The 16240-nt window shown below is 37.7% G+C and overlaps 2 protein-coding genes across 2 annotated transcripts; both read left to right on the top strand.

The window, feature by feature from the left end:
* The first annotated feature begins 352 nt into the window (after nt 1–352).
* LOC144700646 (ethylene-responsive transcription factor CRF6-like) lies at nt 353–1389 on the top strand. The gene has a single exon (XM_078572094.1). The coding sequence runs from the start codon at nt 499–501 to the stop codon at nt 1210–1212; it is 714 nt and encodes a 237-aa protein (XP_078428220.1). The 5' UTR covers nt 353–498; the 3' UTR covers nt 1213–1389.
* Nucleotides 1390–14131: 12742 nt separating this feature from the next.
* LOC144700645 (transcription factor TRY-like) lies at nt 14132–15845 on the top strand. Its single transcript, XM_078572093.1, has 3 exons — nt 14132–14287; nt 14390–14477; nt 14577–15845. The coding sequence occupies exons 1-3, from the start codon at nt 14233–14235 to the stop codon at nt 14689–14691; spliced, it is 258 nt and encodes an 85-aa protein (XP_078428219.1). The 5' UTR covers nt 14132–14232; the 3' UTR covers nt 14692–15845.
* The last annotated feature ends 395 nt before the right edge of the window (nt 15846–16240 follow it).

Below are 16240 nucleotides of genomic sequence, written 5' to 3'. Positions count from 1 at the left end.
CGGCGGTCTCGACTTCCCAGGCGACAACACGTCCGAGTCGCCGAACCGCCGCCAACGCGTCCGCGGACACGTCGTCCGCCGCGTTCGGCGCCGGCCCGGCCTCTTCCGTGGGCCCCACCGCCCAGATTTTTATTTTCTTTTTTCTCCGCCCCCAATCGGCAAAACCCAAATTCCCCCTCTTTCCAGGGGGCAAACCGAAAATTTCCCTCATCCGCCCGAGGAGAACGCGCGCCGTGAAAAAGGCGAGAATTGAATGAAGGCCTCCTTCGCTGCCGCAGTCTCACTCTCTCTCTCTCTCTCTAGTTTCTCTCTCTCTAGTTTCTCTCTCTACTCCTCTCTCTCTCTCTTCACGGGCACAGTGAACTGCGGCAGTATATAGAGAGAGGAGGGAAAGCCAACTGTTTACAAGGGCCTAGTTGCCGAAGCTGTTCACTTCACTGTCGAAGCTCCCTCTTTCTCTCTCTAGAACCCCTCTCTGTCTCTCTCTAGAGCGGAAGAATGAAGCACGCGGAGCGGCGGCGGAAGCTGACGGAACACTACGCCCCGCGGCGGAGCGCCGCCGCGTACCCCCGCGTGGTCCGGATATCGGTGACGGACCCGGACGCGACGGACGACGAGGATGACGCGCGGGGGAGCGCGAAGCGGTACGTGAGCGAGATAAGGATGGAGGCGTCGCCGTCGCCGTCGTCGTCGTCGACGTCGTCGTGGAGGAAGAAGAAGAGCCGGTCGCCGGAGGAGAAGACCAAGTTCAGAGGGGTGCGGCGGCGGCCGTGGGGGAAATGGGCGGCTGAGATTCGAGATCCGGCGCGGCGGATGCGAATCTGGCTGGGCACGTACGACACGGCGGAGGAGGCCGCCAAGGTGTACGACTGCGCCGCCATCCAGCTCCGCGGCCCCGCCGCCGCCACCAACTTTGTCGGCGCCGCCGTATCTTCCGGGGGATCTCGGATTCTGTCCTCGCCCACGTCGGTGCTGCCGCCGCCGGCGGCGCCGGCGGCGGAGTTTGGCGGCGGCGGTGGGGGGATCTTCGAGGATCTGAGGCTGGATATGGCTGAGCTGGCGCCGCCGGATTGGGCGTTCGAGGAGTGCCTTGGATACGGCGGCAGCGGGATGTTTCTGGAGGAGGCGTTGCCGCCGTGGCGGGAGTGCGTGTTCCAGGACGTGGGCGACGTGGCCGACTTGTTCAGCTCCGACGCTTTGCTGGTCATGTGAGAGAGTGATAGAGAGAGAAGAGAGGAGAGAGTGATAGAGAGAGAAGAGAGGAGAGAGGAGAGAGAAAGGGTCGGTCTCCGCCGCCGCCGGCCGGTATAACGGCAGGCTTTTTGCGGCGGCGGAGTACCCACCAGTTTTGCTTGTTTCTAGTGAGTCAGCATAGATTTTTGTCTCTAATCCAATGGACGGATGCCGGCTAGGACGGACTGATGACGGTTAGGACGGAGGGGTTGGGGGGTTTCATTGCGTGAGGTGGGTCGATGACGGATTGGGACTGACAGATGACGTAAACTAAACTCATTCGGCTGTGACGGATAACGTTACTGGACGGATGGTCATTGATAGTTTTCCTCTTAAACCATGGACGGATGACGTTACGGACCGAGGGGTTTAAGGTGGATGACGGTGTATGCTCATATTAACGAGTAGACGGATGACGGATGATGTAGTGGAAGGGGTTAATTTTCGTTCGAGGCTGGAGATGGATGACGGGATTGGGTTCGTGATATTTTATAGTTTTTGTCTGTAGTCCCAATGGACGGATAGAGGATGACGCGTTGAACGAACGCACGACGGAATGGATGGAGGGTCGACTCTCGTTTCGAGGTTTGGGATGGATGACGGATTGTGTATAGGATAGTTCTGCAGTTAGAGAGAGAAAAGAACAGGGAGTTCGGCGGGTGGGGGGTTCTCTCTCTAGTTCTTAGGGTAGGACAGATGACGGGCTCGGTACGTCTTGTTTTGATTGTCGGCCGTTTGGGGAACTCTGCTCTAGAGAGAGAGTTAAAGGAGTACGGAGCTCCGTTGATGTCTCTTTCTCTCTCTAGTTCTGAGGTTAAGACGGATGACGGGATGCGTTCATGGAGGCCTGAGGTCCGATCTGAGAGAGAGGAGAGATGGGGCTTGAAGGGATACCCCAGAACCTTGAGAGAGAAAGGAACAGGGAGGTCCGTTGGTGTCTCTTTCTCTCTTTAGTTATGTGTGTTCGTCATCCGTCCACGAACCCTGTTATTGATAGAGAGAGAGGTGGGTTTGGATGGATAACGCAGAGTCTTGAGAGAGAGAAACAAGGAGACCCATCTGTCTTTTTCTCTTTCTAGTTCTGATGTCAGCGAACGGATGACGGACTACGTTCCGTGTAGTAATTTTCGTCCCCCGTCCAAGAACACTACTCTAGAGAGAGAGAGAGAGAGAGTAGGAGAGATGGGATTGGAGGATAGCTCAGAGTGTTGAGAGAGAAAGAAACAGGGGGCTGTGCTGCTGTCTCTGTCTCTCTCTAAGTTCGGCTTTACCAGGGAGGGTCACCTGACCAGCTGGGGCTGGGAAAGAGACAGATGGTCTCTCTGAACCCTTCTGCTCTCCGATACGGTAGCCTCTTCTCTCTCTCTACAACCCAGCCACTAGCTCTCTCTCTCTTTCTCTCTCTAATTCTACTGGTCTGCCTTTATCTCTATCTGTTTCTCTCTCTAGTTCTACCGGCCTGCTTGCCTTCTATCTCTATCTGTTTCTCTCTAGCTCTACTGGTCTGCCACTATCTGTTTCTCTCTCTAGCTCTACTGGTCTGCTTCTGTCTCTCTATGCCTCTGAAGGGTCGACGCGCAGAGCGCAGACCAGAGGAAGAAGAATACGAAATGAGCAAAGCCCATGAGACGATAGAGAGAGAAACAGAAGGATAGAGTGAGAAAGAGATAGAGAGAGAAAGAGAGAGGGGGGTCTCGGACGTTCTGATCCGCCAGTTACGGCTCGTGCCGTCCTCTCAGTGGATGAGAGGACAGTGGGCTTCTCTCTCTATCTCTCTCTAGGAGCTTCTCTCTCTAGTATCTCTCTATCTATGCACTATTCTCAAGGGGATATGAACGTTTGAAAGGCATTGAATGCACAGCAGGTGTCTCTTTTCCTCGGTCTAACGGGCCGCAGGCTTCCCATGCGCCGTCGCCTTGAAAAGGGCAAGAATTGATGGGCTTGTTTGGGCCACAAATAGCACGGCCCAGATGGGAAAACCTAAGAAGACCCCCCCCCCCCCAACATGCTGCTCGCTGTTTGTTTCATGGCTATAGGGTCATATGCAATTGTGATGTTTACATGGAGTCAAGGCCTCATCTTAGTCATCAGTAGGAAAAAATCTAGAGAGAGAAGCCTCCATGGTATTTTTTGTTTCTTGGCTATAGGGTTGTATGCAATTGTGACGCTAACATGGAGTCAAGGCCTTATCTTAGTCATCAGTATGAAAAACATCTAGAGAGAGAAGCCCACATGCTACTTTTGGTTTCATGGTTAGGGTCATATGCAATTGTGATGCTTACATGGAGTCGATACCTTATCTTAGTCATCAGTATGAAAATATCCAGAGAGAGAAGCCCACATGATGTTTTTTGTTTCATGGCTATAGGGTCATATGCAATATTGGTGCTTACATAGAGTCAAGGCCTTATCTTTGTCATCAGTTGGAAAATATCTATAGAGAAAAGCCCGATTAATGTTGTTTGTTTCATGGCTATAGGGTCGTATGCAATTGTGATGCTTACATGGAGTCAAAGGCCTTATCTTAGTCATCTGTAGGAAAATATCTAGAGACAGAAGCCCACATGCTGCTTTTGGTTTCATGGCTACAGTGTCATATACAGTTGCGATGTTTACATATGTTCAAGGCTTATCTTAGTCATTAGTAGGAAAATATCTAGAGAGAGGAAGAGAGCGAGAAACAGAGCTCAGGTACTAAGTGTGCTGCAAAGGGGCAGTTTGGGATGGGGGACCTCTTGGGAAGTCCACTTATGTGCATGCACGGTGCATGTAGATGGCAACTTGGGGAGCTCAGATAAGAAAATTTAAGTAAAGTGTGCTTAGAGAGGAGCAGAGGTGAGATGGATTACTTGAGACATACAATGCAAAAAATGGACTGATTCTATATTTGAATAAAGTCAGAAAGGAGTCCAAGAGTTTCCTAATCCAGAGTGTGGTACCTCGCTGGTACATAAGTATGCCGGCCAATGAAGTTTTTCATGGACTAGGGTCTCCCTGCTAGATTTGAATGTGTGACCACATGACACAATGTTTCTGTGATGGCAGAGAGTTCATAATAAAGGGAATCCATGACGGACAAGCATCCATTGCCTAGATTCGGAGATGTGGACCACAATTGAATAATATGCTCAGCGCCAATCACACATCCACGCCTCATTTAATTTAGTTTTTACAATTCATATCCATTATATTTCATGTGCAATTTTTTAATGGAGTCCATGAATATGTTCATGAATGAGTGAATTATGATGAGATCATAATACAATGATTACTTATCTTTACAAGTCCCATTTAAATTTCTTTATAACGACATCCATGGATATTTGCAATGATGAGTGAATGATGATGACATTTTAAAAAATGATTGCTTATCTTTACAAGTATGTCCTAAATATTCATAATCAAAATATCCATGTAGAATACCATTATTTTATCCCTCTCATTTTCTGAGGATGATTAAACTCATGACTATTTGTGTGAAGACATTAAAGATTTTCCTAAAGGGGATTGTATCAATCCATGATGCAAACAATCAATCATGTCTATTCATCTCACAATTGTGTAACCATTTCATTGACTTGAGACACCAAATACATCAGGTGTATAGATGGTTTTGTTCTACCAATGATCTACAAATCCTAATCACAGGACTCAAAATAATCTGAGCTTAAATACATCAAAAAGTCCACAAGGTGATTCTATGATTAAAAATGGGCTTTTTTGTCCCTTGTATAAGAGGAGACTTGCTCAAATAAGATGATACAAAAATATGTTGCAAAAGATAATGAAGTTATACAAAATGAGTTTTTGTATGATTTATAAACGCATCAATCCTGACTATGATGTCAGCCTAAGATTTAATGGTTGACCATGACCTAAGTCATATTATGAATATTACATTGATAAGGGATTAAATGTGCAACCACTAACAAATTAGAAATATATTCGATGAAAGAGTTGATGAATTAACTTTTACCTTATAGAACATGTGGTTTAGCTTGTGGTGTGCTTTGTCACGTGATTGAAGGCCTCCAAAAAATTAATGCAGGACTAAATAAAGTAAACTGAGACACAGACCATAAAAATAATTAAGGGATGATCTGATCTCCTTACACAGAGTCAAAGTTTCTCTTGATTGATTCCACATGGTTCTCAGCATGCCGAATCTCTGCATCGTGTCATCAAACTTAATCTTTACATTTTCTCACCAATACAATTAATCAGAGAGAGGATGGGGATAAAAAAGTAAGGAGGGCATGCCCTTCAGAAACTTTCTTAGGTGATTTTAAAAGGGATACTGAAATAGGAGTATTTTATTTAAAAAACTTAAATACTTTATGTGTGTGACCCTCTAGGCCCATATGCTTATCAAGTTAACAAATCCATAAGCCCAATAACCCGTTATTGGGTAATTAAATATATTGAATAATCACATATCAAATTAACTCAATCTATTGGTCAAACTGACAACGGCCAAGCTACCAACTTACATTAAGTGCTCTAGAAGTTGTAAAGGAGTTTACTAACCCTTTTTGTTATCAGTTATTGTATATGTATAATCTTCATCAGCATGGTGCTCCTAAGATAGTTTAGGGCATGATCAACTATCAAATCCAATAAATTAGCCTTATCTTGCATGATTATTTTTAATTTAAGTTCTTCCACTGCATTGAATTGATTTTGGATCCAAAATATATCCTCTAAAACCCAAAATGTATTATCTAATAAAATAATTCTTTTCTTAGGAAGATAAATCTAGTAAATTACTTTTTTTATTCTGGTCATCATTCATCTCAAATTCAACTCTAAAAATTTTGACCTTAAATTTATAGTTTAACACTGCCCAATTTCAACACAACTTGAAGATCCATATATAGTATCTTCTCTCAATATTATCACTATTATTATCCAATGTAGAACCATAAATCTTTATGACATTATAAAATAAGGATGATTTGCTGTTATTTACCTTCCTTTCAGCCAAATCAATTGATGATTTTTTTGTAAACATAAATATCTTAAAATTATAATATTAGATTCTTATCCTGGTCAAAAGTTTTGATAGCTGAAAGGAAACTTTCAGTTTCATGAACATAAATATTACATGCTTATCTTCATTTGATTTCATGCTTTATTCATCATTTTGATTACCCTTAAATTTATTCTAACAAGAATGAGGCATAACTGATATTTTCAAAAAGAAACCCAAAGTTAAAGTAAATTAAAAAAATGGAAAAAACGTCGAAAGGGTCCTGATGTAGTGGGATTGCTCGGATTGTTATAACCTCTAGCAGATGGTTCGAAATTAATTCTAAAAGAACCTATTTCACCAAGTAGTGCTAATTTCTCCTCCTATTTTTGCTTCTCCAGAGAAGATTATGTTATTTTTAACATAAAACATTATCCAAATATAAATTTCTCCTTTTATTTTGTAACAAGTTGTCATATTTTTGCAAGTTATATTGTGCTTTTTCTGTTAGAAATGAGTTCATGCACTCTATAAATTAATATGTTTTTAGTAAATATTTTAAAGAATAATACAGAAAAGTGATGATAGTTAAATTCAAGTAATCTCTCAATTGACTAATGAAAATAATTGATGCAACAAAATCAAGAGTTTCTCATACTTATCCTCAAATATAAACAAAAATGATATCTACAATTAGGAATCTATTTTATATTGTGAATTACTTTTTGTGAGAATATTACCCGGGTTTTGGATCATTGTATAAATCTTGATTCAGATTGATATAGACTGATATACATGGAAACTACTTATACTACTCTCAAGAACAAATACACTTTTTTGTAAAAGACGGTCGTCTTCTTTGAGAATCATATTCTATGAGGAGATAGAGGGCGTAAAGTAGTCTTGGAATAAATTCCAGATATGAACATAACTACTGCCTTGTTGGAGGGCTCATTTTTAGAACATTTTCAATTACACACATAGGACACACATAAGTCAGGAATAATATTTTCAATTACATACATAGGATACACATAAGTCCTGATAGCTTGAATTAAAAAAATTTACATCTGCCTAAAGGTGTAGTCTTGACTTCACCCATAATGATATGTCAAGCATATTATTTCAGAAACCTTAGAAAAAGTGGATTTACAATTATCATTTGTTTGTGAATCTATCACCAAAAAAATCTTGATCAATTTTATACTTATCTGAAATAAGTCAGGAATAATATTTTCAATTACATACATAGGATACACATAAGTCCTGATAGCTTGAATTAAAAAAATTTACATCTGCCTAAAGGTGTAGTCTTGACTTCACCCATAATGATATGTCAAGCATATTATTTCAGAAACCTTAGAAAAGTGGATTTACAATTATCATTTGTTTGTGAATCTATCACCAAAAAAATCTTGATCAATTTTATACTTATCTGAAATAAGTCAGGAATAATATTTTCAATTACATACATAGGATACACATAAGTCCTGATAGCTTGAATTAAAAAAATTTACATCTGCCTAAAGGTGTAGTCTTGACTTCACCCATAATGATATGTCAAGCATATTATTTCAGAAACCTTAGAAAAAGTGGATTTACAATTATCATTTGTTTGTGAATCTATCACCAAAAAAATCTTGATCAATTTTATACTTATCTGAAATAAGTCAGGAATAATATTTTCAATTACATACATAGGATACACATAAGTCCTGATAGCTTGAATTAAAAATTTACATCTGCCTAAAGGTGTAGTCTTGACTTCACCCATAATGATATGTCAAGCATATTATTTCAGAAACCTTAGAAAAGTGGATTTACAATTATCATTTGTTTGTGAATCTATCACCAAAAAATCTTGATCAATTTTATACTTATCTGAAATAAGTCAGGAATAATATTTTCAATTACATACATAGGATACACATAAGTCCTGATAGCTTGAATTAAAAAATTTACATCTGCCTAAAGGTGTAGTCTTGACTTCACCCATAATGATATGTCAAGCATATTATTTCAGAAACCTTAGAAAAAGTGGATTTACAATTATCATTTGTTTGTGAATCTATCACCAAAAAAATCTTGATCAATTTTATACTTATCTGAAATAAGTCAGGAATAATATTTTCAATTACATACATAGGATACACATAAGTCCTGATAGCTTGAATTAAAAAAATTTACATCTGCCTAAAGGTGTAGTCTTGACTTCACCCATAATGATATGTCAAGCATATTATTTCAGAAACCTTAGAAAAAGTGGATTTACAATTATCATTTGTTTGTGAATCTATCACCAAAAAAATCTTGATCAATTTTATACTTATCTGAAATAATTTTATCCAAAATTTTCAAATAGTCAAAATTAAAATTTTCTATTTGTGCTCTATAGAATACCCAATAAATTCTGGATTGACTATTACATTTTTTCCAGGAAAATAATATTAGACCACTTTAAATATTTTCCCAATAGTATACAGAATAATTATGTAAAATTGATCAAAATCTCTAATCATAAATTGATACTCTTAACTGTTGATCATATGGTCCAAATACATCTGTATTTTTATCCATGAAGATAATCATTCTAAACTTGATTCGATGCATGCATAGGTTGTGTAATCCAATGTATATAAAGTACCCACACTTGATGATATGACTGAACACGTGTGATATGATTTCAAGCACATTTATTGAGTGTCGATATGTCATAATCTACTTTGAAAATTCATCAAAGCATGTATACCAATTTTTCCCTAAAATGCTGTAAAATATTATTATAATTTGTTAATTATAATTGTTTCATATAATATTTAAAATTATTCATTAATATGTACATCAAAAGCAAAATTTAATACCCTGATATAATAAATGTATGCACTAATATACTATACACCCATATGGATTGTATTTTAAAATTTTCAATGATAATTTTCATAAAAAAATACTAATTTTGGCAGTATTAATTTAAAACTATTTATAAGATAAATGGAGAAAATATTTATATCAAAAATATTTAGTAGCTTTTAAATTATATAGTTAGTCATTTCGTAAAGATAATTTTCATAAATTATTTATCAAATTGGATAATATGATTTTATAATTTTTTTAATGTTTTCAACCCAATGCAAAATTTAGACATTTAAATAGTTATGCATTAAAATTTTATTCAAAAAATAATATACTAAATTTGTGTTGTAGAGCTTAAGATTTTGTGCGATGAATGGAATCATTCATCATAATTTACTGTACCAAATATTACTGAATTTACATGTACATACTAGCAAGGTATAAATAACACAATGCTAAAATGAAATGTATTAAACTGTGTTGTCTATTGAATTTTTAATTTTTTTCTTGAATTGGATATCTTCAACCCAATGGATAAATAAAATTATATGTTTTCTTCATTGATGTTTGTTATGAATGATTACTTCTTTTACTTATAAATGAACGAAAATATTTAGTACATGCTTTTTAATGGAAGGTCAATGGTCACTGAACACTAAAAATACAGTCTCATCTAACATAAATTAAAAAACTAACTTATACTACTATTTTTAAGTCAATTTTTTAATGTTTGACTTCAAAGTCAATGCATTTGGGTAATTTCAGAATTTTATATCACAAAAAAGTATTGAAAATTTGAATTAATTCAATTTATGTATGCTCTAGGTTAGAGTGATGCATTGAATCTTTTCATAATCTTTTGAAGTAAAATTATTAAGTCATAAAATCTCAAAATTTAGAAATCCACGTAACTTAAAGTTTTTCTTTATTGCAATAAAAATCATTTTCTAAAATATTCATTTAATTAATCAAGAAAAATTTTAACGCTTGTATATTTAACAGAATAATTTAAAATTTTAAAATTAAATATAAATTTACATATTTTGTTTATTTTTTGTAATTTGAATATTTTCAGAAAGAAAATTCAAAAGTTCGAGATAGAAGATGCAATCAACTCAACAAGGAATTTAAGTTGAAACTAAGGTTACCATGAAGAGTCAAAATAAGAAGTACATCGATAAGCACAAAGTTTTACATGCATAAGTGCACATCTCCAAGTTTATTTATGAATTTTAAGAATCAACCTACATTGATGCATGATCTATAAATGAAAATATGATTCATGAGATTTTATGACCTATGTTCAAAAACACAATTTTAATGGTTATAGGTTATTGGTACTTCATGACCTTTAGTTAATTGTTTATGTTATCATATTTTCCTGAGGTTAATAGAATGAAAAGACATACAGAAAGGTTAATGACTATTCATGGAGTCAAATAGAGACTAGGGTTGGATAAGAGATTTCCTTGACCGTAGGAGTAAGTCCAGATTGAAGATGAAGTATTCAAAATTCCAAATCATGTGGTGTTTCATGCTCATGCCTTGGTCAAAATAGTTCCACATTTTTTTAACCTGATCTAGCTTCCATAACTAGGCATCCATGGTAAGGTCAAAATATTTTTGCATTTTGTGGATCTTAAAAAATATTAATCTGATACCTAATTTCAAATATTCACCATGGAAAAACATAGATATCAGAAGCAAAAAGGTGCATCCTAAAATTTATTCCTAAAGCATCAAATCAGGATATGTATGTATCATTGAAAATCTGTATTTAATCTTCTTCTGTCATTCATAAAGCCTACCTTTGGCATTTTTCCAGAAGTGGAAAGCCTTGTGAAAAAACATTTCCTCTGTTCATTTCTTGTTTAATGCATATTGGTGGAGCTCCGGAGAGGTTTATCACGGGTTATGGAGTAGTATCACTTTCCTGACATGATAAATGAGTTTTTTTTGTTCCTTCCCCCTATGGTCATCTTGAGATTTACTTCCAAATTATGATCTTGTACTTTTATGAACCTTATCCAACAAATCTCAATTCAAAATTCACCATCTTCACCCAAAACAAGCTGTTTACCAGTCACCACTATCACCAGCCACAGAATCAGCCATGGCCATGGCCTTATCCACGAATATAGCCCATAATGATTGTGGGAAAATCCCATCGCCTTTGTATCCATCCCACTACAACTGATGCATGTAAATTGTGTGATTCCATTTATTAAAAATGCCATTATTTACATCAATTCCCTTTTTTCTGCAAAAGCCTCTATCCTTGTTGCCGTCACACACCACATGCCAGACTGTTGAAAACTTGCCACCAATGCCACCAAGCATAGGCAAAGGAATGCATGTCTATAATGCATTGTATGATCATGATGGTGTGTGCATAGTATATTAAGGAAATTATCTATATATGTCACAATTTTATGTACTCTAGATGTCCATTACTCAATATTTCCCTCTTATCTAACTGTATCTAATTCATTCAATTTAAGAGTATCAATAAACTATGGTGTTTCTAATTCCTTTAAAATATTATGAATGAAACTTATTCATAGCTCCACACTCTCTTAAATTGAATGAGGTAATAATCAGATAGTCTAAGTTTGAGTCTTCATCTCATAACATTATCACAACTAATAGGCGTAAAGAGCCTAATCACGATCAAAATAACCATAAATTTAATTTTTTTTCTCCTTAATCTAGATCCAACTCAATCAATACATTATTTAGATTCATATTTTGGGAAGTAGGTTTATTTTCTATATTATAACACAATTCATTCACTCACCTCATCGTCTAGGCTAGGTTAATATAAATTTAGAGTTTTCTATGCCCTCCTATCTCAGTGCTTTAATCCTTCACTTATCATATAAATATTATAATTCAAAGCATACAGTCAGTATATAAAATAGCAATACTCTTACTATCTACTCCTGCATACTTCTATATAAGGAAAACAAGGTTTTTTTATTCACTAGACTAAGGTTAAAGGAGACACCCTAGGATCTGGTTCATCAATGAACTTGTTACTTTAAGTGGTCTTTCTTTTGTTTCTGTATTTGGAAAATCATTATTGAGATTAAAATATTGATGAAATAAATAAATTAAATTAAATTATATTGGAGTAATCCAAATCAACTCCAACTTAGGGATATGTTACCACCCTCACTAAAGGTAAATACGAGGGACATTACACACTGCATATTTGTGACAGATCTGTGGTACATAAATTGATTTTTGTTAAGAGTTTTAAACAAACATACTAAAAAATTTTTGTGGCCTGATGTATTGACAGAGTTCCAAATCTAAAATAAAATAAAATAAAAACAATCAGTATATTCTTCTTCTACCTACCTAAGATCAATTCTATACATATTTTTACAAAAACTTATTATTGAGTTAATCATCTGTCATTTTTGCTTTGCATCATACTGCTCCGTGCGTTCCACTTCTTATGTTAGTAAGATGATGTTTTTTTGCTCCCAAAGGGAGAAATATTGTCTCCTATCTTGAAAGCTAATTATGCAGTCTATAAGAACAACATAGATATAAGGAAGATTTCTATTTTCAAATTTCCCATAAAACTTTATGGTAATGATAAGAATGAAAAAATATAAATTCAGGTGAAAATGAGACAATTTCAGATTTCGTTCTCGGATATCAGATGGATATCAAATATATATCTGATATCAGATATTGGTACTGATAATGAAGGGTTCAGAACGGTGGCAGAGGACGATACCAGATATCCAATTCCAATATTCTTGCCGATATTCAAATGTTGGATATCAATATCCAAGAATTGATATTTTTTTTGGGGCAATGTCCCATTTGGAAGAAAGAAACAAAAAAAAACAGTTTTATACATTTTTTCTATCAGAATACTCTATTGAATCTCAAATATATTGGGCATGATAACTGTTGGGAACCGTCAACCTGAACATTGGAACGCACAGTTGCACTATGGTTGAGTTCAGGACGGCTTCTTTGTTCCCTGTTGATTCTGACTGTGGACGTTTCGCCTCGGTTTTGTAGAATTATTTAAATATTTTCAAATGTATTGGTTTCACTCAAGTTTTTATAAGAATAGTTAATTAACTTAAGTTAAATGATTTAATAATATTAATGCGTTATTCATACATAGAAAAAGACTAAAGTTTCATTTCTTAAATACGTATTTATATGGAAAACTATTTAAATTATATTGCAATGTGCACAACATATAAAATAAAATTCAATATCTGACACCAAACTTTGATATGCCTGAGTCAAAGTTGGAAGCTGATATTGGGATGAGTAACAATGTCGGATAGCAGCCCTGTAGTAACTGATATCCAACATTGTCATCTGATACTTAGTAAGTATGACATCGGGACAGATGTTGTACCAGATATTAGAAATAGGAAATCAGATATTCGGTGTTTCCAACATCTAAATATTGGATATAGGTACCAGAGCCACCAATATTCCACACGATCTTCCAATATCAAGATATTGATAATGATGGATATCAGATTTCTGATATCTGGTACGACATCTGTCCTGATGTCGTCATCAATGGCAAGATCCGAACCAAGTGAATACTACCCACAACTAACAGGGAACATGGAAATGATATTTCACTTTGACCATGATTTGCCAGAGTTACTGAAAAGAATAATGCACAAGTGAGTAGAGACATCAACTCTCTCTGGGGCTTTCTGGGCCCAAGACTGGTCGATGACTTAAACTCTCCCCCTCCAGAAGTGGGACCCAACTGCCAGCTCACCAGCTCTTGTCGGCACTCAGTCAGTCAAACCGTGAATCTCAGTTACACTCAGATGACGTGTCAGCCACGTAGGATCAACCCTATCCATAGAACCTAACTCAAGGCCTGTGATAACCTCTGCTATTGGGTGTTTATCGGGTCCGGATCATGTAATCGGGTGAATATAGACTCGCTTGTGGAATTACAACCCGACAACTACCCTTCAACTCGAGTTTAACCTACTTTCTCTTATAACGGTCGTTTCACCGGCTATTCCATTGCTGACTGTTGTACAAACGTATAAATACGAACGGCAGGACTCAATCTGAAATCTAACACAAGAAAGAGAGAGAGAGAAAGAGATTTTTATCTGGGTCTGACTCATTCTCTCTCTACTTCTTCTCTTTGTTATCGTCCGATAATGGATACGAGATGGCCAAGGAAACAGCCAAGGGTAGATAAACGCGCGTCAGAAGGTACCCATCGACGAATTTCTGAATTTTTTCTTTTGAATTTTCTTTAATCTTTGAGAATTTTTGGGATTTTTTTAAGCAGTCCGTGTTGTTTTTTTGTGGTAGAGGTGAGCAGTATCGAATGGGAGTTTGTGGATTTGACGGAGCAGGAGGAGGATCTGGTCTGTCGGATGCACAGGCTCGTCGGCGAGAGGTTCGGTTGTATTTTTGCACATACGAAATAGTTGATAAAATGGTGGTAAGATTGAGGGGTTGTGGTGATAAGGGGGAGAGCTGACGTTATTCTGTTCAGATGGGCTCTGATCGCAGGGCGGATCCCCGGCCGTACTCCGGAAGAGATTGAGCGTTTCTGGATTATGCGGCACTCTGAGCAGTTTGCTGAGAAGAGGAAGCATCGCCACAGCTAAGGCTCTCTCGCTCTCTCTCGTTCTCTCTCTCTCTCGTTCCCTGTCTCTCTCTCTCTCTCTCTCTCTCTCTCTCTCTCTCTCTCTCTCTCTTGTTCCCTGTCTCTCTCTCTCTCTTGTTCTCTGTCTCTCTCTCTTGTTCCCTGTCTTTCTCTCTCGTGTTCCCTGTTTCTCCCTCTATTGTTGCCTGTCTCTCTCTCTCTCTCTTGTTCCCTGTCTCTCTCTCTCTCTCACGTTCCCTCTCCCTCTCTCTGCACCTCTCTCTCTCTCGTTTCCTGTGTCTCTTTCTCTCGTTCCCTCTCTCTCTCTCTCTCTCTCTCGTTTCCTGTGTCTTTCTCTCTCGTTCCCTGTCTCTCTCTGTCTGTCTCTGTTTCTCTCATTCTCATTCTGTCTCTCTCTCACTCTCTCTGTAAAGTGTAAATATTTCTCTGGATATCTCTAGCTCTCTCTCTCTCTCTGTTTCTGTTTCTTTCTCTCTCTGTCTCTCTCTTTCTCTGTGACTGTCTCTCTCTATCTCTATCGCTCTCTGTGTATCTGTCTCCCTCTCTATCTCTATCTCTGTCTTTGCCTCTTTCTCTCTCTCTCTCTCTATCTCTGTCCCTTTGTCTCTATCTCTGCCTGTGTATCTCTCTCTCTATCTCTATCTCTATCTCTGTCTGCCTTTGTCTCTCTCTATCTCTATCTCTGTCTGCCTGTCTCTCTCTCTCTCTCTCTATATCTTTCTGCATCTCTGTCCCTCTGTCTCTAACCCTCTCTCTGTATCTCTATCTCTGTCTGCCTGTCTCTCTCTCTATCTCTTTCTGCATCTCTGTCCATCTGTCTCTAACCCTTTCTCTCTCTCTCTGCCCGTGTATCTGTCTCTCTCTCTCTCTATCTATCTCTGTTTCTATCGCTATCTCTGTCCCTCTCTCTGTCTTCTCTCTCTCTCTCTCTCTCCCCCCTCTATGTTCAGTCTGCATGCAATGCAGTTTATTGTACTGCGAAAGCATGCTGAGTTGCCGACGGGCGTTCCGCCATTTTTTGATATTACCGCGGTTAAACTTTGGAATATTATTTTAGGTCTCCACCGACCTATGTTTAATGACGATGATGTTAAAACATGGACAAATATAGCACGTTGCAAGGTACATTTATTGAAGAAGTCATTTTTCCTGTCAGTTTTGTGCGTGAGTTGAGTCCATAGAATTGTAGGTGGGGTGAACTTAGTAGAAGACGACGTCGTGGCCATTAATGTGCGGTAAAACAGTGGGTTTCACTTCAAACTTAATCTCTCGTCGAGAAGTATAGTTTTGGAGTCAGTGAAACGGATACTATTCTATTTCTCAAGTAGGACCCCTTCTGTACATACATAATGGTTGCAGTCTTGCGGACCTTCATTTAGAACACCCATTTGACAGTCGCATTAAATCAGGAGAGTGAGGTTTAAAATTTTTATTTATCTCACCGAGATAAACATGCCTCTGTTGTTTTCAACTTCTCTCAAAGGTTATTTTTGTAGAAATCGACGTGGTTCCAAATACCAGTAAGAAAAATCTTATGTCTTATCTATTCG

The sequence above is a fragment of the Wolffia australiana genome, chromosome 3 (genome assembly GCF_029677425.1).
Source record: "Wolffia australiana isolate 7733 chromosome 3, ASM2967742v1".
NCBI classification, from domain to species: domain Eukaryota; kingdom Viridiplantae; phylum Streptophyta; class Magnoliopsida; order Alismatales; family Araceae; genus Wolffia; species Wolffia australiana.
This window is presented reverse-complemented; position numbering and strand designations above follow the sequence as displayed.

What these genes read in the sequence shown, in the direction of transcription:
- LOC144700646 (XM_078572094.1), top strand. Translation starts at nt 499, where the DNA reads ATGAAGCACGCGGAGCGGCGGCGGAAGCTGACGGAACACTACGCCCCG.
- LOC144700645 (XM_078572093.1), top strand. Translation starts at nt 14,233, where the DNA reads ATGGATACGAGATGGCCAAGGAAACAGCCAAGGGTAGATAAACGCGCG. An exon ending in AGATAAACGCGCGTCAGAAG is followed by an intron (nt 14,288 to 14,389) that starts GTACCCATCGAC and finishes TTTTTGTGGTAG; the next exon opens with AGGTGAGCAGTATCGAATGG. An exon ending in CACAGGCTCGTCGGCGAGAG is followed by an intron (nt 14,478 to 14,576) that starts GTTCGGTTGTAT and finishes TATTCTGTTCAG; the next exon opens with ATGGGCTCTGATCGCAGGGC.